We start from the raw sequence: 24,852 nt of genomic DNA, 5'->3' as shown, positions 1-24,852 counted from the left end.
AAGTGAGGCCAAATCATGATAACAATTTTTATAGGAAATAGCATCGCCATCCAGACTTTAGTAATAAGGTTAACTGTTAGTCAAATTTCAAAAATTGTTTAGGTTTATGACAACTGTCAATTATGATTTGTCAGTCAGCACTCAGCAGTGTGTGCACAAATTCTACAATGTATGATCTCATTATATATATATCTCGTATATATTTAGTATAAGTTAACCGTTACATAGATATATTTATCTCTTTATAAAATCCTATAGAATTAGGTATAAGCTGTCTTTAACTAAGAAGTAGCGACCACAGCTACCGCAAAAATAACAAGTAAATCCATATAAATATATACCCACCATAGGCCAAGAATCTGCCCGTTACCTGCATTCTTTAGTCTGTGGTTTTTGGTGAACTTCCGACGACTTCAGATCATTCGTAGCTTACGTTTATTGGTCAATGATAATAAGTGATCGTTATTCGTTACTTTTCAATTCATAAATATAAAATCGTCAGTGTCGTCTGAAATCTCGCAGTTGAGATTACGCTATCCAAATAAATTAACTTTAATCTATTTGTGATTTATTAAAAATAATGGGGGACTCCTTATTTGATATTTTTGGTGACATGTCTAAATCGACCATTAAAACTATTGCTCGTCAGCCGATATCGTCAATTGGTAAGCAAGCTAACTAGCTAGCGTAAGTGGGTAGACTTTACTCTCACCTCCTTTATATATATATTGAGAGGTCTCAAATAATATCTTAAAACAGCAATCATTCATAAATTTGGTAAATATTCCGTATCGCGGCACTAGCGATTTCGAGACTGATTTTTTTTTACAGTCGCGTTATGATCTGTAAACATTATAACTAGAAATGTAATGATGGCGCATGAAAAAAAAAATAATTTATTTAAAAAAAGTAATATACTAACCTAACCGAACAATATTAATAATAGGTTTTTGGACAGCTCCGGGAAATGCAGCCCCTCCGCCCTTACGTACCAAAGCACAGGCATTTTATTCTGCTCTTCCTCCGCGCCTCCGATTTTTTATATACACTCTAGGGGTAAGGCAGACATGACCACGTGGATAGTGTGGTGCTCTGATTCGGTTTTGGATACTTTTTGAATTATTTTACTAGTTATGATGCTGAGAACTCATGACGAAGTCATAAAAAAAGATCAGCCTCAAAATCGCTGGTGCCGCGATATGGAATATATACTATAAATTTTTATTTCATTCTATTGTGGGTAGTTTTGACATTTTATGTTTTTTAGAGAATATGGGTAAAACCGTATCCAACGGACCTCTCAAGCCTATGGAATCTAATTTACCTATGAAGAAGGGTGAAACAAACATCAAGAGGTCTTTCATGTCAAACAAGGGAAAAGCCTTACAGAGTACACCAATTCGACAGATTTCCACACCTGGAGCTAAAGTAGAAAATATGATTTACAATGACCATGACTACATGGAGGAAATATCTTCCTTCATGGATATACAGTTTACTGGATTTTCAAATAAATATGGTAATTCATTTTTAATTCTTATACAAATTGTATAAATTGTACATGTTATGTAACATTGCCATCCTAAAATTTACATAAGAACCAACAGTGACTAGATGAAATAGTGTGACTAACAAAAGCACAAAGCAATATACAAATATATCAATAAATTATAAGTTCCGATGTTCATCTGTAAAAATTGAAAAAAGATGAAAGATGTTTACAACAGTACTTTTAGATACAGCTACCGCATAAACCTATAAAAATCTTTTTTCAGATAACTTTCACACTGATATGTTAGACTATTTGCCTCTGCCTGAGTTAAAAATTCCAACAATAGTTACTCCTCCAAATACCCCACCTCCTGCTATGTCTAAACCAACTATGGATTTAAACTTCTCCTATCAAGATGATTTCTATACAGGTAAGAGAATTAAATTATTTTCTTAAAGCTGAGCTTGACTATGTCAACAATAATTTATCTCATTTTGGGATTGTCTTAGTTTTGCTTTGATGTTTACTGTCTGTAAATAAACATCAGTAATGTTAATGATGTTTATTTAAGATTTGTCCCAGATTTCTTCATTTGTTTTATTGTTACAGATGATTTCTCCATTGACAGCTTACCAGACCCAGAATTGAACTTGCCTGACATATTTTAATTATCTATTTAGAAAAAAATATTAAACTATACAACATATTTTGTGCAACTCTATGGAAAGTTTGATGTTTCTGATATCTCTGGACTTGAAATTATTTTGAATAAAAAACTTTTGTATTAGAAATTAAATGATTTCATTAAATGTACCACTACCACTTGTGACTTATTATTAAATAAAAGTATGAAATTTTTTTTTTTTTCGTTTCCATTACACTATTAAAAACTAATATATCATGGTCATTTCAGTTAAAGAAATTGTTTTTAAGGGGACTATTATAGGAATTAATAATACTGCCAATTAAATTTACATAAATATTAGTATTATATTTATAAACAAACCCTCAGATTCTGAATTAAATACCTAATGGATTTGACATATCTAGTGCTAAGTCTCAACTCTGAATCTTAACCTTACAATTTTCTGATACATTATAAGTATAGATTAAACATTTTAGAGTATGTATTCCAGCTATTTATATATTATGATACATTATAAACTTACAAGGCCAGTAACAACCTTTTACCTTTAATTTAGTACAGACAACTTCCCAGGCAACAAATAATATAATCAAATAATAACAATAGATTAATAATTATGATGTTATGATTCTAAAAATCTGTTTTATGGGCACTTGTAGGAAGTATGAGTCACCATTGCACACTGAAATTGTCCATTCACCTTATTTTAGTGTCACATAATTCAGTCTTTCAACAAAAAGCCCTTCAAGTCAAACTTGGGCTATGTCAAGTATTTCTTCCCAAGTAATTGCACTCTCTTCTCAAATGCTGAGAAGGTAATAACTGTGTCTTCTTTGTAAAATGGATTTAACATAAGTTTTATATAGGCTTCATATACATCTGTGAAGAAATTTTTTATACCATCTTCATTTCTGGCATCATGAACCATTATAAAACGCATCTGAAAAAATGTAGATTTTTTTGAGTTCTCTTAATTATATCACTTAATAAAATTATCCATTGGTGAGAAGTCAAATAATTTTATTATATATATATATTATAAGTTACTTTTCAATATAATATTTATATTACTTAAATATTCACACCTGGCTAGCTGTAACAAACGCAGAGACAAACCACTGATTGAACTTATCTACAGACTTAAGATAAGTACTTGTACCCTTCCACATATGTTCATCAACCAAATCTAAGGCTGCATGGGCTATAAACTGGTTTAGATGTCTGTTATCTTCCTTCTGAAAATTATAATGGAGATGACTTGGTTTTGCAAATTATTCATAATCCTAGAACGAAATAAGCTTAAATAGGAAGTTCAATATGTCCTTGCCTGAACAACTTTTTAAATTACTAATATATTATAAGTATTGTCTGTAAAAATATAATAATCTATTTATAATCTATCTATAAAATTATTTAAATAAGGAAATGTAGTATAAAAAACGTGAAGACATTCCAGCTAAGTCTGTTGATTATCATACTGTGTGCTAATCACAGTTTTTGTCATAACTATCTATTCTGTTTAATTATTAGAAGAAAGATTCTTAAAAGAGTATAAAAACTGTTGGGTACAATTAAATACATCTTGAGAAATTAAAAACTATCAATACCTTTACTTCTTTGGTAACTGGTATAAAATCCATTTCAAAAATGGGGTTATCAGAATGGCCAACAATTACAAAATAATAAGTTCCAGCCATTATAATTACCCTGTTAATATAATTTTAAAACAATTCTAAGATTAATTAAAAAAGTAAGTATTGAATCATTTATAAACAAAAATATTAATACTGCTTATTTTGGTAAAACAAACATTTTTGTGAAATGTAAATTGTTTCTTGAAATCTAAATTTCAAGTTCTGACATTTACAATTTACATCAATAATCAAATGTATTAGTATTTGATGGCTGACAGACTTGAGGACTGACAGAACCCTTTTTAGTAAAAAATATAAAAAAGGCGCCAATATTCAACGTACTGCGGAGTATTAACTACTTACTACTAACTACTTTATGAGTATTCTGTTATTTACAGATACAGTACCAGTGTTCATTAAACTAGAGACCGTAAAGACACCGTTTTTGAATCTTCAATAAATAAATTAAACTTAAGTCTCTGATTAAATTAAATTTATCTATTTAAAATGAGTAAGAGTAAGTACACCATAGATTTAATTATTTAAACAATATGAATAAAAAAAATCATGTACAATTTAAGGATTCCCAATTTGCAATTTACGGCTATGGCGCGGAGGAAATTGGATATCCTACTATTCGAAAACAAATGATATGTTTTTGAATATACACATAGATCAACTTCTTATTACGTCAGATTTAGACAATAACATTTTTGAAACATTCAATATGAATAGCAAAGTTAAAGGGATATATAAAAACGACGTATTGGTTTTAATGGTTTCTGAAAATTCTCAAAAGGTATGAAGTTTCTTTGTAATTTTACTACTTCCACTATGTTGATTAAAAAATAAAGTATATTTAAATATTTTTAATACTTATTCTTGGCTATCATTCAGTTTATTAATCACTTAAACAACTTTTCTTTTTTTCATCGAAATTTATCGTAATATTAAAAAATAATTGCATGAAATTATAGAATTATTTCAAATTTAAATTTTACGTTTTCTCTTTTTTTAGTTACGCTTATTTAATAACAATAAAGAAATTATAAATAACAAATAACCATATACATTGAGAATTAGAATTCATACATTATAGCTATCTAAATCACCAATTTTAAGATTAAATAAGTGTTTATTTTTTAGGTACGAAAACTAAAATTTCAAATAAAAACGAATACTTCTAGTGTTATACGACAGTTGAGTCAACATTTCCCAGTTTCAAAATATCAATCTACGAGATATATTAATAAAAAAATGAAGTTTCGCAATATTAATGAGCACTTTCAAACTGCTTTAAACAACATAAAAAATAGCAATGGTACCTCTAAATTTTTATAATTGTTTTAGTAATATTTTAAAAACAAAAAAAAATAACACTTAATCTTTTATTTTTCAGAAACATTAAAATTACCGTTGCCAGGAGCTTATAAGAATTTTGTGAAACTTTGCCTTCTTGACCCAGCTTTTCCTATGATTATTCATGAAACACAAAATATTCTTAATAATGAAAATGTTCATGAAAATTAATTATTATAAAACTTACCATCTTAAGTTTATTGTATTTTTTTTACATATTTCAGTACCACAGAGTATATTATAGTCTGTGTACTCTGTAAGTTATATATAGGGCAATCAGCAACCGTCGTTATTTGATAGCTGTTTGGAATTTGAATTTTGTACTGGTACTTAAATGTTTGTTTTGGTGATGATTGTTGCTTTGTTTTAAATTTATTGAGAATTGAATAGTTACTTATTTAAAATAACTGTATCAAAAGCGTACTGAGTATCAATATGGCTAGCAGATATGGTTCAATGGCGGGACCGCCGTCAGTGGTTAGAAAATCTAGGTAAGTTAAGATTTTGTCAATTTTATGAGTATTTGATACTCTCCCCTCGTGCCTTATGATGCAAAAATTGCGAGGTTCCTTTTTTGTAAGAACTCACTGATGAATAACAGCTACATTAATATACAAATTAAGTTAATGCTTTGTTTATGTATTGACCAGGATGGATGGCAAGATGTCTTTATTGCCTAAGCCACGTCGTCCAGGTTCGGTTGACAGACCGTCTATAGATGCTAAGCGGCCATCAGCAGTTAATTATCGGTCGAGCAGTACCGAACCCCCTAGAGCTACTTTTGGAGGGCGCTTAAGTCGAGAGGCTTCTGCCACTAAAATACCTATTAACAGTGTAAGATTTTTTTTGATTCCCGTTAATTTATTTTCTATTGTATAAATTATTAAATTTAAAACATTTACATTCAAAAAGAATGAATAATAATATTCCATTCAATATGTATTGAAATAGATACTGACTTTCTCTATACATGAATTATGTTATTTTTAATGTTTGCTAGTCTAGTCCTATGATATTGCTGTCAATATAAATAATAGTAGTATTACATCAGAAATAAGATATTTAGACTGTAGAATCATATTTTAATATAATTTAGAGGTCCCGTTCTCAAACCAGTGGAGGTGAAGTAAAGTATGAAAAAACAACTCCTCTACGTTCAAGCCAATACAGCAGGAATTATAATACACCAAATGTATGTATTATAACTAATTTAACACAAAATCAAACATGAAGTTTTTATTTTAAGTTAAATTGTAATACATAATTACACTGGAAAGTTTGTTAAGCAAAACTTACGCTCCCCTTTTAAGGAATTATGACTTAAAGATTTCTGAGAAAACTGTTATGGTAAGTAAATTATTATGGTCTTTAAAGGGAACAATGGTATGTGTAGTTTTTAATAAAATTTATCAATTGATAGAGGACACCATCCAAGGAGCGAGGTAAAATTGACCTGCAAGCTGCCTTGGACCGAGTGCTGGCATTTTATACTGTTAAGGACCAAAGGTTTGTAATTTTTTAAATGTTTATTATCATGATGTAGCTATCATTGAATCATATTATTTAAATCCATTTAATTTATAAATGCTTTTGCATTACAGATATTTAATAATATCTAGGACAATGTCGTAATTATTAAGATCTAGAACTATTACTTTATTAGATCTAAAAATATCTATACATTAAACTGAATTTAGTTATTTCATGTAAATTGCAGACCAATAAACAACATAGCATGGCAACGTTCAGAATGTGCCCGAATTAATGAAGTACTAATATCTCAAGAATTAGGAGGACTCAACAGACCATTGACCATTGCCCGGTTTGTTGAAATTGTGAATGAGCTAATTACACAACTTCTAAGAGATCCTAAATTGAATAATGATACATATGTTACTAAGGTAAATAGTATAAGGTCTTTGTTATATGTGTAAACTTATATCTGACAATTTGTGTTAAACCTGGATAAGTTTAGTTTGCTAGAACTTTTTATCATTAAAGGAACTCATTTTACACTATCTATTCTAAAAATATCCCCGTTTGATGTGCATGCATTTGTATATATTCTACAAAAAAAAATTGTAAATAAATGTCGGTTAAAAGACTGCCTATCTAGAATTACTGGAAATTATAGATTTAGTAAATTAATCAAAGCTTCATTTCTTTATATTTATAATTGCAACTGAATAACATTCACAATACATATACATTACATTTATCAGTAAATAATTTGCTTTTCAGATGCCAAATCTGGTGAAACGCCTTTTATACCCAGGTATTGTATCAAAGTCCTGGCTGCGTACTGTCAATACTCTACACGCCTTTCCACACGCATTAGCACTTATATCGTACCTCACTGACATGTTGTGTGATCTTGTAAGTAATATTTACATATAATTAATTTAATTTGCATTTCTACCGATAGTAAAAATCAAATGTGAGTACAGCTAAGCATTCTCGCTGTTTAAACTGGCTGTGGCAATAGATTTATCTTGCAATCAACACTTGCTTAGAGAAAAATTGTGAGAATATTATATATGTATACAGGGTGGTCAAAAAGTTTGTTTACTTCGGACCCCACTGTGAAATAAAATAGTCTACCGAAAGTGACCCTGAATTACAAGTTTTGGCGCATTTAATAGAAATTCTGAAAAGGTATTACACATGGCCATGAATCGCTCTAATATCTTTCTAGGAAGAATTACAAACAACGATTGTGAAATAATTGTATTAAAACAATTATATCTCAATCATTGTTTGTAGGAAACAAAACATTTTATTGTGTATATAATGTGCCTTTATCTATATCTCATAAAATAATTACTTTTAGAGGCGGCCCTTCACTGATGAATGCTTATATAAACATAATGATAAGGTGTCCTGCTTTCGGAGAGAGTTTTTAAAGGAGGGATGGCGAATGTAAGTGATTACTAAAACACATTTGGGCATTTTTGGTGCGTCCACTTAGTGAAATCAGCTGCACATAAAAGTATTTTAATTTGACTAAAGCGGGACATAGACGGACCGCATGTTGCATGCAGTCAAGACCGACTGCAATATGCAGTTTGCTCAGGAACTGCTCGAGCGGTCCGTGTATTGCGAATATGAATTTAGTATGGAAACCGCAGATCGCCGTGCGGCGACCGCATATTGCAGACGGTCTTGACTGCAACATGCGGTCCGTCTATGGCCCGCTTAAGGGTCCTTCAATAAAACAGTGTACTTAATATTAAAGCCGCACTCGACAGCCTGGCAGAGTGTGTGTGTCTATGAGCGGTATCACTTAACATCAGATCAGCGTCCTGCCCAATTTCCCCGTGACATATATAAATAAGGCAGATTGTATGTCTGACATATAAGTAACCTAAGGGCAGATATGTCTTGAATGAAATTATCGTAAGGCTGTTAATTTTATTGTTTATATATTAATGTTTCCCTTTTTTCGTAAATGAACCTACTTTGTTTCATAGCATTAACGTCGATTAGGTTCAAAGGAATATACGCTCAACTTGCCATTATATTTTATATTTTATTTAGACCGGGTGGGTGTCACCCCAAAAAAGGTGACACCCGGTGCGGAGCCCCCCCCCCCCTTGCTACGCCACTGCCCACGTGCTCTTTGAATATAATAATATTTGAAAAATAATGTTTGTAAAGGTTCAACTTGGACATACAATCCGTAGAAGTCAATGATCACATACAGTCATATGTCGATCAATTCAAAGAGCTTGTTGGATTTGATGAACAAAAAGTGCTTGAACTACAGGAGATCAATAAAGGTAAGTCATCTATTATTTATTAATCACATTAATTTTATTGTATATATTTAAGTTAAAATAAAGCATTTCCAAAAAAATTGAATCTATATTTATAAAATTCGCGTGTCACATTGTTCGTTCGTTCCCATACTTCTCCGAAACGGCTCGACCGATTCTTATGAAATTTTTTAGGCATTTAATTCTCAGAAAAACTTTAAAAGTTTTCATTCCGGAATACCGAACAGTCTCTGGGGTAGCATAGCAAATGTTCCATGTTGGCATGTACTAACAAGGTAGGCTAAGTAACATCACATTAAGGAGAAACGAAGATCGCGGGGGCAGCTTGTATTACTATAATATATTCAACATCGGCGATGACAATGTAATTGAAGATAGTTGCTGTTGGACTCCAAGTTTCCCCAACAGTGACGTGATGGCTGGGAGGGGTTTAGTGTGTTGGGCTGTTATAGCGAGTCTCACACTCTGCAGAATTGAAACACCATATAAATTCAATATAAGTAAAATTAGTAGTACAGAATGCAATGCTGTTAACTGATGTTTTGTAAGAAAATTTCTTAATTTAAAAATATAATAAAAATAAAATAAAAATCACTTTATTTGACGAAAAACATTTTGTACTTACATTCTAAAGGTTATAAACATACAATATGCAACGAATCGTTGTGTTTTCTCTATTAATTTTGGTCAACCTCGTACATAAAATAATTCTATGTGCACTAGCGATTAAACTAGGCCTAGCCTGTATCTTAGTTCCTTCCAGTGTCTTTAACAAATTGGTTAGGTTGTTTGTCATTAGATATTTATACGGGTTATATTTTTATTGTTTATAAAACTAAATGAGGGTAGAATCTAAAAAAAGTTGTTGCAATTGGTTAGATCGTAGTAAATGTGAACTTCGACAAATAATTTTATTCACACAAATCCAAAATTCAGATACGTCTTTTAAAAAAAAAACCACTAGAGCTTTTAAGGTCTGGGCCTCAGCTTTATGTAGATATAGGTTTCGTAATAATTAGTTGTTTCTTAAAAAGCAAGTAATTGATCAATCTGTTCCTGACATACGCCGTCGACATTCTGAGTCTAAAGGCCGATTTACATTATCTTAGTGTTTAGGAGAGTGCTTTAGTACAACTTGAAAGGCAAGTTCTTTAGCGTAGCGTTTACTAAAGCAAGTAGCGTTTACATGTTTCAACTAAAGTACTATCCTATAGCACTCTCCTAAACACTAAGATAATGTAAATCGGCCTTAAGGCGTGCCGGTTTAGTTTCCTCACGATGTTTCACTTCATCGAACTAGTGAGTGTTAAATAACATTGACAAAAAGTCCATTGGTGCATAGTCGGGGATCGAACAGACGACTTCAGGAAAAAAAATTGAATACACATATTTTCTTTATCTCTTATAGCTGTCTATGTTGCATTCACTGTTAAACAATTGATGTACATTTGAAAAAATCATATACAAAAAAATAAAGCTTAATAAATAGGTATATGTTGATGACAAAATATTCATTGATTTATTTTGACCTCAGAAATATGAGCAGCAAAATTTAGAAACCAGGCCAACACTGCTACGTCACTTACTTCTGTGCTTAAGTTTTATACTCTATATATCTTCTGGTGTCTCTCAATATTTCTTTAATTAAAATCAGGTAGAAAACACTATCAAATAATAAAAATAAATTTTTAACGCCTTTTTAATTCTGCAAAAAAATTACATGTAAACTAGCCTAGATGAACAACAAAACCATCTTTAAAAATAATATGTTCCAGATAAAAAGGCATGCTTTGTCTTTAAGCTTTTAAATCGTTCTAAATTTTTTTGTTTTTGGAGTTTATGGCCTGGTATCTAGACCTTTAGGCCACGTTCTAAATATATATTTTTTTAATTTTATGACCTGGTATCATAGACCTTTAAGTCATGACTTATTTGGAATATGTATGTTCATTAAGTTGGCGACACTAACTTCACTTCACTAAATTTCATCACTTAAATTGTTTGAATTGTATTTTTTATTTAATTATAAATAGGTTTATAGGATGTTGGATCTTTTAGTAAAACGTTGAGGGGTGGCGGGCGGAAGGAAGAAACACACTTATATGCATTGGTAACACTAAGTTCACTAGCCAGTACAAGTCTTTGAATGCGAAAACTTTGGCAATCGAAAAGTTCTAAATATTCATTATACCATTCCATAGAACATAAAACCCGCCTAGAAGAGAGCGAAGCAGAGGTCTCAGCACTACGTGAGAAAGAGGAGGCACTATCGTGTCGCATCGCTCACATCAGATCTGAGATAAAAGCAGTGAGGAACGACAGACGTAATTTGGCAGACACAATGACATCTGAACTTACGCGTACAAATGATTTGTCAGACGGCAAGAAACAACTTGCAGCTGAGATTGAGAGGCTTAAGTAAGTCTTGTGTTTGATAAACGGTTTTCAACCGAGCCTCAGACTATCATACATTATTTTTATAGTGACACGAGAGTCAAGGTGGAAATATACAATAAATATTTTTAACCATGCTTCTTCATTAGATTGTCCATATTTTCTGTTATTGAAAACAAATCAGTGGCGCTACAACCTCATTAGGTCAGGACCTCAGATTTCTGAATCTGTTTTGTGATCATGATCATTTTTCAATCTAATAGGCAATTAGATGATCAACCTCCTGTGTCTGAATCACGCCGTTGACTTGTTGGATCTAAGGTATGTACGTTTCCTCACGATGTTTTCCTTCACCGTTCGAGCGAATGTTCGATACGCACATGGAAAGAAAGTCTATTGGTGTACAGCTGGGGATCGAACCTACGACCTCAGGGTTGATAGTCGCAACTGAATCCACTAGGCCAACACTGCTAATTATTTTATTTTCTGTTATTTAGCAAAGATAAAATTTATACATTATTTTTTTAATGAAACTCATTTCACATTTTGAAATTTCAGTTTAAAAAAAAGGATTTCGTTTTAGGTTTAGCTTTGCATTTGTCTTACCAAAAACTTTTCAGTTAGTCTTTGCGATTGTTTATTTTGAAATCTGAAACAATTACAGACCCCAACAAGCACAGCTCCAAGGCGAGTTGGCAGCTCAAACCATGTCAGTACAGCAACGGGATGGATTGCTCGATAAGCTTGACTTCAACCGAAGAGTTGTTGATACAAAATGGGCACTTGCTGAAGATATTTCTAGAGTAAGAAAAGTTATTCTATTTTTTAAATTAAGTTAAAAAATCAGCCTCAATCAAAACAGTTTGATAGCCATAGGTGAGGTCAACATCTGCATATAATTTAGAATCTATAATTGCAGCAATTCAGTTAAGAATGTCTTTTCAATAATGTATATGTTTGTTTCTCTTATTTTAAAATATATTCTGCTTAAAAAAATGTAATCATGTTTTAAATATTGTTATTGAATTATTTTTTAAATAAATAATGTTATTTGAGCTGTTATGTGATTTGGCAATTTATTTTGTTGAAATGTAGGTTTCTGATGATATTATACACAATACATTAAAAAGATCTTTATTCATATTTGTTGTATGAATATGAATTAAATTAAATAAAATGTAGCTTATTGTGTTGTTATGTGTAAAATTAAAAATTTGTAAAATAATTATGTTTAGCAAATTTTTTATTTAGATAAATTTCATATTCTGATTTGAATTTTCAGAAGCTGATAAACAAGGAGAATGAATTGGCTCTATGGCAAAAGCTTGCCCTTGAGAGTTGTGCTCAGTACAAGCAAGGACTCATACACCTCACCCCGGTTTGTCCACACCTGGCCTCACTCGCTGTAGATGAATCGTGAGTATCATTTATATTCGCTGGCCATACTTGGGAGTGACCCACTCGCCTTTTAAATTTAAAGTAAATCACCGTCGTTATGCGACTTTTAGTGAACTCAAATAATATACAATTGTAATAACATCACATACAGGTCAAACTTATAAGATTTTTTTTTATGCCATAGGCACGATTTGTGCATTAGCCAGCGTCAAGTATAGGATTTTTTTTATAATTCGTGCTTGTCTTTAGAAATTCGGCTTAAATGTACAGTTTAAGCACTCGCCGGGTACCACACAACCCTCCCAAACGCCGAGAACAAATTTAAATTAATTTAAAACTTGCCCTCGAACCGGGAATCGAACCCGGTACCCCTCACCTAGCTGCCACTTAATAAGACCGCTAGGCTATGAGGCCCCAGATTTTTTTTTAAATTGTTAAAAAAAATTATTATAAAAAATGTCAAATAAAAAAAACCTGAAAATGTCACTGGTGGTTGTTGTGTGAGGGTTTTCAAAGAAACGTATTTGCAGTGAGGTGATGAGTGAGCAATGCATCCAAATGATGGCTCGAGCAGTAGAAGAGCTGCAGCGTGAGCAGACGGTGCTGGCCGATCGCCGTTCTCAACGAGCTAGGTCCAAGACGCAGCTGCACAGGCGGAATGCGCAAATGGCGGTTAGCATTACTTGTCTCTTATTGGCTTATTTAAGTTAGGGAATATGGTAAGAGGAACAGCAAAGAGTTATACTGCTGCAAAGTACAAAATAAGGAAAAGAGTGGGGCTCTTTAAAAGATGTATAAGATTTATTTGATATATACCTTGGGTATGTATCAATTTAAAAGAGTTGTTGTTGATAAGTATCAATATAAAAGAGTTGTTGTTGATAAGTATCAATATAAAAGAGTTGTTGTTGATAAGTATCAATATAAAAGAGTTGTTGTTGATAAGTAGCAATATAAAAGAGTTTGCAAAGAGCCTTTGCCAAAAAAGAATAGATACCAAGGGAGTTTCTCAAATTAAAACGAAAATATGTTGTAATTAAGTTTCTAAAATATGAGGATTATTACTAATTTCAAAGTCCCTAAGTATGGATGTTAACGGTGTTAAAACACTTGGTTTAGTACCTGAAGACGTCGGTACTGACCACTAATACCCGAGGTATGTTGGACAAAATCGGAAAAAAGTATTAGAACTAAAATTATTCTGTCTAACTCAGTGTTTCCCAACGTGGGGCTATACAATAATTTATTAAAATTGTTTGTAAATTGAATTTCAGTTTTTCATTAACAATCTCCAAGTAATTTCTTTATACAACCTATCATTTAGAATTCTTAAGTGCGCCATTGTTTTTTTTAATATTAAAAATTATGTATGGGCATAAATATTTTACTAAGGCATGGCACAAAAAAGTTTGAGAAACACTGGTCTAACTCGAATCAAAATATATTGAATAGAATGAATTTAAAAATTACAAAATATTATTTCCAGGAGGAAACCCGTTCAAAAATATCAGAAGTGAAAATGTCAATTGACCGTGAACAGCAAGTTTTGGAGGAAGAGATGGCATCTGATGCAGCATCAGCAGCTGCCTGGAGCCGGGAAGAGGCCGAGTTCGAACAGAGAACTGAGGAGATGAAGGCTGAGCTCATGAGGTACCAGGAGATAGAGGATCAGCTCAAACAGATGCAGGAACAGCATCATCTGTGAGTATTTATTTTTAGTGCTTCTTAATTCCAGGTTCACTGGATTTTTGTTTCGTTAAAATCAAACTGGAAGTTTTATGTCAAATATTTAATTAATTGTTATAATAATAATTATGAGATTACAAAATTAAATTGTTTTTGAATATCACAAATTTGTATAAAAATAAATTAAGACAAATACCATACGAAATGTATAGTATTAGAAAAATTTAAAACACAGAATTTCACATTGGACTTGTTGGATATAACCAAAGACAATAATTAAACTAAAAAATCGGTTGTCTGTAAAGTCGGTTTACTGACGATAGTTGAACGTGACAACGTCATAAGAAAATACAGATGGAATGGTTGCATTTTTAAAAAGAAATTTTTAATTTTATTTGTTTGATAGATATTTTGTATGGATATAGAGAAGGAGGTAAATGGAAATCACAATTGAATTGATCAAGTTACATTTATTTGTACGCATAAATACAATTATGTAACGAACGAACGCTGCCGAACGCGGAAGCCGATTGTGCCTCTGTCGCTCGTTCCGCGCTCTCGCTTGCACTACAAGCCTTCATGTTTTTTCGTGCGTGCAGCCGGCTCCATCGAATTATAAGACGTTGTCACGTCAAAAAACATGCTAAGGAAAAGCCGTAACTCTCGTGGTTATAATTACGAATTTTGACGATGGATGTCAGAAGCTGTATGAAATTAACAAATATTTACCTATTAATTCAATCAATTATTATCGGTAAATAAATTGATACATATTAATAGAATTGCGTGTAAAACTTGATTTTTACTTCTTTTTTTAATTTGTTAAAATATAGATAGTTTTCTGTATTAGCTATTCTTATTTATTTAATTTTTTATAAGATATATTTAAAAAAAACTTTTTACCTTATTTGGAGGAAGATAACCCGAGCCGACTTGCGTCGAACCATGTCATCATACAATTCGCAGGAGAACCGGGCGTACTTGCAGTATTTGTCATTTGTTCTCAGTCTCGTGATTAATACGTATTGTTTTACATTTTAAAAAGGCCAGTGGAATACAGAAGCAATAAAAACGTATTTTCTTAGTAGGTGACATGAACTATCAAATAACTGGAATTTTAAGATTCGCGAGGTTAAATTGAATGTTAATGAAAGAGCAAATCTTGTCGTACGAGATCTTCTATATATATATAATGAAAATGGTTTTCGTTTGAGGCTCCTTCACGCCTCCACTGACGTGGACTGACGCCAAACCACTGATCGTATCGACATGAAACTACCACCATTCGATGCGAAATTATTAAATTCCAACGTTCCTTCATTTTTTTATTGCTGTTTTACTTTTATGAAAATTTATCCATACGGACTTCACCGCGGAAACATTCGGGGAGGCTTCCTAGAACCTCTAAACGTCAACATCTGTTAAAAACTCGATTTTCGAAATATTTCAATTTTCTTAGCGGGAAGTTAAAAAGAAGAATAATAAAAATATGAAAAAAAATAAAATAATGAAACATAAAATTTATTTTAATTCGTCCAGCAAAGCGGGCGCGAAACGGCTAGTTGTATTATATTCTGAAAAAAACGTCGTAGTCGTTGTCTGTCTGGGTAGTTTAAAAATTATTAGAGGTATGCATTTATATTTTTATAATGGACATCCCTGACATGAGTGAAAAAGATTTTTTAAATTTTAATTTAAATATATATATACTAGCAAACCGGCCAAGCGTTGCTGTGGCTAAGGTTTTTGTTATATTACATAGTAGCAAACTATTCAAGGGAAACGGTAGGAGAACACCAGTCATGGGGACCACCATGCTTTATTGGTGGTTATGCCATTAAATTGTAGCTTATGTGAAACGTTGGTACTTTCAACACAGCGCCATGTTAGAATTGTGACTATTAAATAATAAACAAATATTTGCAATAAAATAATATTGCGGGTGTAAATTGAGATGTAAGTTATCCTATCTTTTAGATTAGATCAAACTGCACACGACGTGCAAATTTTGATTGAAATCGGTTCAGTAGTTGGAGTCCATAGCGGACAAACAACGTGACACGTAATTTATATATATATATAAGCTTAAGGGTATAGCTAACTATAAATTATCTAGGCTTTATATTTTTTCACAGCTTAAAAGAACGAGTAGCGTATTTGAAGTCTGTAGCGGATGCTGCGCGTACGCACGCAGACAAAGTATTGGAAAGATCACGAATACGACACGAACGATTGCTGCGGGACGCCATAGACAAGGTCAGGGAAAGGATTCGTAAGGATTTCCAGTGATTCCTTCGTTTGTTATAACATACAACATCATAATATATTTATAGTGAATATTTAATACCCAACTGACCATGCCTTGATATTATTAACATACATGTTCAGCAAAAATAACATTTTAAATGCCTATGATGTAAAGTGTATGTAGTGGCGATGGCGTAATTAATCATTGCTAAGTAAATATTCTTTAGATTATAATGTGTATCAATTGTAATAATAATTAAAATGTATTTTCAGTGGTTTTTAATTACATACTCAAAAATTTAAAATGCCTTTTATTTATGTAACATTGTCAAGCGTGATTTCTACATTTTCTTCAACATTAAGGCAGTGTGTTTTGAACTCTTGTTGCGTCCAGACGTGTGGACGATCTGAACCACTCTTTCTCTTTATTTCTGCTGCCGGAGGTGGTATTGCAGGTTTAAAGGCCATTTGCGAGCAATTGTAGTTGTCAAATATTTGAAGAGGACTCCTGTTAATACAAATTTAATTAAAAAATCTATTAGATAAACTGGAATATAGGTCAAAAATAACTAAGGTTCGCACAGTAATTGACTAATCAAGGAGGAAATATTCATAACAAATATTAAACCATTTCAGTATGTACTGACACTTCTGCCTCTGAACTTTTACTGAAATACTTACGAAGTGCTCATGTGTTAAGACTTAAAATATGGTACACAAGACTTGGTGCTTGGTGGTGAATTAGAAATAAAATATATAATCCTCACATTTTTAAAAGCTCATTGGGCAGCGGTCCTCCAGCAAGTATAGCGTTAGCTACTTTGACAGTAGTAGGATGGTAATGTCGAGATAGAGCACTTAGTTCATAAAGTGTCGCCGCATGCGCAGCGCAGTGTTCAGGCGACTTCGCGAAAGGATCAAAACGACCAGATCCAACTATTTCTTCCGTGTCTAGGAGGGAGGAGACAGATTTGCTTTGCTGAAAAAAAAAGTTAAACTTTAATTATAAAATTAAAAACAATCTTAATTGCAAGCCAACACTTTGGTTTAGTTAAAATAGCAATAACATGTGTTATTAAAGTTTATTATGAAAAGAGCCAAAAGTATTTCATTTTAAATACAATTTTTTTAAGAAATTCTACGCAAATTTCATTTGTTTCTAGAATGAATTAAACTGCGTTTCCTTAATTATTTTTTACTTTAAATAAATAAAACTTTTAAATCAACAAACTATATAAATTAGTTGTACCTGTACGAGTTGGTGAAGCAAAGTGAGAGCAGCCAATGCCGCGTGATGTTGTTGTTGTATTGCAAGCGTTCCCAAACGTTTGCTGAATGCCAAAAGCACACTGGCTGATACGCGTCTAGCACGACCACAAATGGCTGATATCGCCTCCAGTACTAAGCGATTTTCTGAATCGTTTGATGCTGGAAATAAAATATTATAGATACACATTAAATGCAAAGTCCATTATGATGTGTGTAATGGTGAATGTGGTAAATCACAAAACAGATTTTTTTTTACTTATGTAACTTTAATGACGTTGTGGTTTATGACATTTTCCTTTGAATAATTGTAATGTACAGGGAGGGTAAAACTTATGAGTTTCTTGCCCGTTCTTCTCAGAACAAGGCCTCCGGTATTTTTGCGAACGCATGGCGTAGTCTTGCTCTTTCGCGAATTTTTTAAACGTTTTTGACATTCATAAGCATGCCCTAAGTTGCATCTAAATTGAATAAACGTATTTCGATTTGATTGAATGTTAGTGCGAAAACAACTGTCGTGGGATTTAAGTTTGCAGCAGAGTTAAATTACGTTTTTGGTATGTTTACAACAGTTTTACGTCATTATTGTTTCATAGTATATGTTGATATTTAAGAAAAGTATATAACTTTTGTGAATAAATAAAATTACGTATAGCAAATAATTAAATTAATTAGCATAACTGTCACTCGCACAGACGTAAAATCTGTATTTTACCACGTGTGTGTAATCCACCAATGACATACTTATATATACCTACCTATATTAATATTTGAAAAAAAAATGATATACATTATTATATTTTACAAGGGGTGAAATTGTGCAACCAGACTAAGCGCGAACTATTACTCCAGTATATCATAATTCAATACATTTTTGTCTGCCGTGCCGTAAAACCCGACATATCGCAGGATTCTACACAATTTTTTATAAATATTTACTTACCAGCGTGCACGGTGAGGGCACTTGCGTACAAATGGTCGTGAAAGTGGTGGGGGTCAATGTTAAGCGCGTCCCCAGCACCCGATAACATCGCAAGTACTGTACGAACGCACAAAAGCCTAGAACGAGCATCGACTAATTCGTCACGAACTAGCTGCGTCAGAATCGCAACTAAATCACTGTAGTACTCCAAATTTATGACATGTGTGAATCTGTGGAAATTTAAGAACCTTTAGAATTAAATTACACATCGTATTTTTATTCTAAAGTTAAAATAAATTGAAAAGAAAAAACGACGGATAACGTTTATTAGTTATTATCCAACCAATCACAAATAAGCTATTGGACTAAAAGACCTTTAAGGTCATTAAATTCTCAATAGTAATATGAATTTATTATTAATTGACGTAAAGAGAATATAAATAGGCAGTTAATTTTTACATACATATGCCTAATTTAAAATCATAACATGCATATATTTTTTACAAAATCTTAACGACAACAAGACAATATTATTCTGCGGTAGGCGTGACTTCTTTTATTTAAAATTTAATCTCGAGATTAAAAAAACACATTACATTATTATTACAACAGTAACATTTTTACGATGGTTAGTTGTTTATATGAACATCGACGAGTATAAAAACATAAAAGTATTTAGAAACATTAAAAATAATTCAACATTATTTACTTAGATACTTTACAAGAAGAGAAAATAGGTATCTTTTATGTATCTCACATTCAATTATAAAACATATGTTTAATTAGTTTAAAAAACATGAAAAAGGGAGCGTTCAAGTATTACGTAACGCGTTTTTCCTTTTGTAAAACGTTACGATGCGGGGCGGGGATTGAATTATTAATATTATTTTCGACTTACACCACATAATAGTAACTAAAGAGACACAAGGTGCTCACGAAAGGTTTTACTATACTTGAGTACAGTACTGTACTAGGGTACTGAAAAACGTTACAGCGAGATACATGTGGGGGGGGGGGGGGGGTCAATAATCTCCAAAAATTGCGTTACGTAATACTTGAACGCTCTCAAATACAAGAAATGTTTGAATGCCCATATCTTAAAAACTATTAAACCAATTTCTCGGTTAAAAATAAGTTTGCTTACTTAGCTAATCCCTGTAAAACAGCGATGAGTAGTTTTGACCTGGGAGCGGTTTTAAGCAACCGGAAGTAAATATGGAAGGCTAGTCGGGTGACTTCAGTGAGCTGCTTCAGTCGAGCAGTTTCGTTCTCTTTAGCTTCTGTTTCTAGAAGTTCTCGTTCTACTTCTTTAAGTTTCTTGGCACGCTAGTTTGAAAGTAAAATACACGTTTTTTAAATACTCCATTTTATTTTCATTTTGTATACGACAGATAAAAATACCTGACAGTCTGTTTGATTGCAAAAAAATATTGATTTATTTTTGTTCGTATAAAATGACGAGTAGTCGCCGATAGCTCTAGTTCTTAGCTTGTGGCGCGCCGCTTTTTCACAAAGTCATATGATGCTACGTATGGTTTTTACATTAAGTTTAATAACGTGAGTTAACCCAATTAATTCAAACGTAAACCTATTACCTATTGAATGCATTACAAAGATACATTCATTATAGGCTACACGGCACACATTAGATATAGTTGAGATTTATTGAAATATTCATACGACACTTCTAAACATCTAAAAAGTATATAATTAGGTGACAATTTGCTAATAAATACCTTTTTCTCCTTCTTTGATAAATTCACAATTCGTTTCTTATGCTTCTCATCTTGTTTCTTCTTCATCTTAATGTCCGATTCGGCATCAAGTTGAACATCTGCGATCTTCAGTGACAATAGGCAGTCTAAGGCGGTTGGTTGTAAGCGTTCACCGCGGCGTTTAACTAATTGGTTAATTAGACGTACTATCTGTAAATATAAAGAACGGTTAAGTCTAATGGTTAAACCACTACTGATGTTTTTTTAGTATTTTATTTATAATATACTACAAACATTATATTATAAATAAAATACTAAAAATATTAGTTTTAGTTGAATTACGAAAAAAACGTTTAATCGAATATCTTTGTAATGATATATTTTAACAAATTTTTTTTGGTAAACAGTTTGAATTTAAAATTAAACAAAAGCATCGCTCGCACAGAATATGAAGTATTTGAATTCTATGAAAGGCGATAGGTTTGAGCTGTCAAAAACTTATCTTACTTTATTGACGTGTTCGTGTTCTGTGATCGTCACGAATTATCGCCTAATACGTGAAACGGGATATTTTGAAATCTCAAATAAATAAAAGCGTTCAAATTAATTTATCCTATCAAATAAAATATCAAATTATTGATATGTTTTTTTTACCATACAATGACTTACTGAATTTACTGTTAACTAACTTTAATAATCTTTTATGACTATACAATAGAATTTAAAGTATTTTTTTAAATTAAAATTTTAACTTACATCAAGGGTAATCTCTCCTTTTCTATCTTCTTTAAAAACATTACAGCAACATTCAGTAACTAAGCTCCTGGCTTCAGGAATGGGGCTGTCTAGAAACGGTACCACACTTTGGGCTATGTTAGTTGAAAAGTTGAAGTTGGGCTTGGCTTCAAGAAGACTGCACATTGATCGAAGAGAAAGAAGCGCTAGACTAGTTGTCGGAGGATCTAGTTTCCTGAAAACATAAATACATAATGAAGTTCTTTTTTTCTTTTCATATTTTTTGCTTTATAGCTTCCGAATGTGATGTGTCTATTTAGGTGTATTATAAGAATGTACAATATGGACATTTCTATTAAGTTAAATTTAATATACACTGGCTAATTTTTAGAATATTTTGTTGATGCAAGGTATTGAGTAATAACATTTATATATATATATGTATATTATATTTTTTTTTTTGCATATATAAATAGTATTATTGTTAATGTTTACATTTATATTGGTTGTTTATATAATATATATAACAGTAATTACGTCATTTCCATCATGACCATAACATTTTTCATTCATTTTCTAAATTAAATATATAAAATAAATCACTAGCGCTCGTGTTTCTATTACGATTAGAAGTAAGTTACCGATTATCGCCTTTCTTCTTTCTCAATAAATTAGCAGCTTTCTCTACTCTAACAAGGTATCTCTTGTAAAACTCCAATAACTCCTTTTCAAACTTGTATAAAGCCAGTGTGTCCTTTTTTACTGAAAAAATAGTTTGATGTTAATTTATTATACTTCAGACTAAACAATACATAATGTTGAAATAATTTAAATCAAAAAGTTGTTAATGAGGTTAATTCTGCATTGGCGGCTGTCTCAGTAAGACTGCCATATTTCATGGCGCACATGGCGCACTGTGTCTGTACACAGTTGCACTCTGTTCTATAAATCTCATAGCTAGATGGCACAGATCTATCTGATAAACCAGAATATAGCTATACTACTAGGAGGAGACAGCAAACCCAAGGAAAGACAGCAACCCCGGAACAGAGGTGTTCTAACACAACCAACATTACTAAGGGTTACCATATTGTTATAAAAACGTTTCTCGAATAGATTCATTAATTCATGAAAGCAACATGCCTTACTGTTGCATCAATAATACTCACATTTGATGTCAGAATAATCTTGATGCCTAATCCTGTATTCTGGTAAAATATCGCTAAATACCTCAGCAGCAGATACAGTTGCCAGCTTACGTACTGACAGTAGATTTAAAGAACCATCCTTTAGTTTGTCTTCCATCAAATATAGAATAGGATATAGATTCTTAAGCTGAAATATGATACAAACTTAAAATTATTGTGGTTTTTCTCTCTTCACCCTACAAGTAGTCTTAATAATTTGTCAATCTCTTACTAAGTATTAAATTTTTTTATCTTTGCATCTTAATAACCAGAGATAGATAGAAATTTTAACCTGTACTATACTGTTGTCCTGTTCAGAGTGCCTAATCTCTAACCACAGATAGAAGTTTAATAGAATTTAAAAAATATATATTATAATGTTATACTGACAGATTACAAAAGTTTTAGAATATAATTTAGTGATACAGAATTATTTATCAGTCAAATTCGAAGGATATACATAAATTTGTTTGAAGAAATTATACCCTTAAATACCTTTTTCTCTGGACTCTCAAGCAGAGAGGAACAAAGTGCTCCAATCCTCAGTTTCTCATGCTGTAGCCGATTTCTTCTCTCAGCCAACAGCTCCACTGTAGTGACAACTCTTCCTTCTTCCTCACCAGGGTCTAAATCAGAATCTGATTCAGGATCTACTTCATCCCCTGATTCTTGATGTTCCTGTTCATCCCCAGATTCTTCAAGTTGCAATTCTTTGTCTTTGTCATTTGATTCTGTGTCTGATACTGAAAATAATACAATATATATATACTAGTGGACCCGACAGACATTGTCCTGCACGATATTTCAAGCGATTAGTAAAGCAAAGTATGAAAGTACCGACTGCAGCGCCATCTGCCGGGCTGATTTGTGAATCTAAACTATTACCAGATCCCCTTGAACACACACAAAAGAATTATATATACTAAAGGTTAAAAATATAAGTTAACATTCAATTGTTTGCAATAATTTTTGGCACAATCGGCACTGACACTTATCTGCACTTAACAGGATATTGTTAACAGTACTTTAATATTGTCTTTGGACAGCTATACTATATTATGTGTAAAAAACTTACTGTTGCTGACCTGAAACGCATTTGAAATGTTTAATTTTGATAAAATGCAAATTTATTATAGTAATAAATTTGCATTTTATCTGCTAAAGAAGCTTCATTAAAATAATAGTAGTTTATTCATTAGAATAAAAGATATTAACATGCAACTTATAATAAATCGCACATACATTAAATATTAAACATAACCATAGTAAAACATACAAGTTCATGAAAGGTCTCCTATTTCTTTCATCTGTATTTCAACTATAATTGACCATTTGGTGATGCACAATTTACAACTGACTTTTGCTAAGCATAGCCATGTATTTCCAGATTTTACAAATTATGTAGAAGCAACTCATCACTAATACCAGTCTTAGGTGAATTATTATAAACTTACATTCCATCTCCTCAGCTCTCTGTACAATTCCTTCTTTTGTCTTGATGGGAAGTAATGGTCTTAGTTTCTTAACTGGTTTGTCAGCCTGTTCTTGTTCATATTTTTCTTCCATATCAGTTTCTGCTCCACTGTCACGTTCTTGGTTCTGTACTTTCACACGACTTCTTTTCCTTTTTTTTCCTTGCCTGTGTAAGTGGAATATGATTATTATAGAATCTATAGTATTTGTTGAGTGTCTTAACCACATTGTATAGCTTAAAAAGAGCTTACAGTATTTATTACAGTTATCATGTAAGTAAAGTATTTGGATCAGTAACCAGAACTTACTTGTTGCTCTCTTCCTCTTCTGGAACATTGGACAGCAGCTGAGGTTGCTTTGCTAGCCGCGTTAGAATATACTTCTGTTCCTCATCATCCAACATGTCAGCCCATTCATTGGTAGACTCTTCACTTTCACTGCTATATTCTATTTGCTTCTGTAGAGGTTGCTTTTGTTTCTGTAGTTTCTGTTTATGCCTTTGTAATTTCAGTTTACCAGCCTTCTTCATTTTATTTGTGGTGTGGTTAGTTCTCTTTAACTTACTAATTTTTGGTTTGCTTTTTTTCTGTAATAACGAGCAAATTCAATGGGAGTCTAATTTATAGTTTAAAGTAAAATATAATTTTAAAACTTTAGAACTATGCAAAACATAAATGTTATACTTACCGCCATTTTAATGTTGATAACTACTTCTATGCACTTAAATAATAAATATTTATTAAATACAAGTAGTAAGGTAAAAACAAATTAATAATTAATATTCAATGTTTGAACCAATTTAAACCATGGTACAAAATAAACCGCATGCTGTTTTGACTTTATGTCATAACTGACAAACTGCTGAAAATTATATATTGTCATTTGACAACTGACATTTTAATATTTCGTTTAGAATTCAGGA

At 31.9% G+C, this 24,852-nt stretch overlaps 4 protein-coding genes and 1 long non-coding RNA gene across 5 annotated transcripts; 3 read left to right on the top strand and 2 right to left on the bottom strand.

Annotated features, from left to right (window-relative positions):
- The first annotated feature begins 410 nt into the window (after positions 1-410).
- On the top strand, positions 411-2,346 carry LOC125053788. The gene is made up of 4 exons (XM_047655357.1): positions 411-665; positions 1,268-1,519; positions 1,776-1,922; positions 2,102-2,346. Exons 1-4 carry the CDS (start codon positions 581-583, stop codon positions 2,158-2,160), a joined length of 543 nt encoding a protein of 180 aa, XP_047511313.1. The 5' UTR covers positions 411-580; the 3' UTR covers positions 2,161-2,346.
- Positions 2,347-2,457: 111 nt separating this feature from the next.
- LOC125053791 (trafficking protein particle complex subunit 2) lies at positions 2,458-3,985 on the bottom strand. The gene is made up of 3 exons (XM_047655360.1): positions 3,746-3,985; positions 3,224-3,373; positions 2,458-3,078 (listed from the first exon to the last, which is right to left on the bottom strand). Exons 1-3 carry the CDS (start codon positions 3,833-3,835, stop codon positions 2,899-2,901), a joined length of 420 nt encoding a protein of 139 aa, XP_047511316.1. The 5' UTR covers positions 3,836-3,985; the 3' UTR covers positions 2,458-2,898.
- A 208-nt stretch (positions 3,986-4,193) lies between these two features.
- LOC125053796 lies at positions 4,194-5,359 on the top strand. Its single transcript, XR_007117623.1, has 3 exons — positions 4,194-4,571; positions 4,919-5,093; positions 5,172-5,359. It is a non-coding gene; the product is annotated as an uncharacterized LOC125053796 (long non-coding RNA).
- A 46-nt stretch (positions 5,360-5,405) lies between these two features.
- On the top strand, positions 5,406-16,937 carry LOC125053768 (myosin heavy chain, embryonic smooth muscle isoform). The gene is made up of 14 exons (XM_047655312.1): positions 5,406-5,622; positions 5,782-5,965; positions 6,228-6,323; positions 6,552-6,637; positions 6,849-7,032; positions 7,373-7,507; positions 7,962-8,050; positions 8,789-8,910; positions 11,109-11,325; positions 11,966-12,104; positions 12,584-12,717; positions 13,230-13,371; positions 14,186-14,400; positions 16,521-16,937. Exons 1-14 carry the CDS (start codon positions 5,567-5,569, stop codon positions 16,672-16,674), a joined length of 1,953 nt encoding a protein of 650 aa, XP_047511268.1. The 5' UTR covers positions 5,406-5,566; the 3' UTR covers positions 16,675-16,937.
- On the bottom strand, positions 16,929-24,774 carry LOC125053767 (nucleolar complex protein 3 homolog). Its single transcript, XM_047655311.1, has 13 exons — positions 24,618-24,774; positions 24,239-24,516; positions 23,912-24,096; positions 22,953-23,200; positions 22,440-22,605; positions 21,912-22,032; positions 21,292-21,505; positions 20,557-20,745; positions 19,965-20,146; positions 18,842-19,050; positions 17,882-18,060; positions 17,400-17,611; positions 16,929-17,140 (listed from the first exon to the last, which is right to left on the bottom strand). The coding sequence occupies exons 1-13, from the start codon at positions 24,621-24,623 to the stop codon at positions 16,948-16,950; spliced, it is 2,382 nt and encodes a 793-aa protein (XP_047511267.1). The 5' UTR covers positions 24,624-24,774; the 3' UTR covers positions 16,929-16,947.
- Between the last annotated feature and the right edge of the window lie 78 nt (positions 24,775-24,852).

This window comes from Pieris napi, chromosome 11 (genome assembly GCF_905475465.1).
Source record: "Pieris napi chromosome 11, ilPieNapi1.2, whole genome shotgun sequence".
Classification (NCBI taxonomy): domain Eukaryota; kingdom Metazoa; phylum Arthropoda; class Insecta; order Lepidoptera; family Pieridae; genus Pieris; species Pieris napi.
This window is presented reverse-complemented; position numbering and strand designations above follow the sequence as displayed.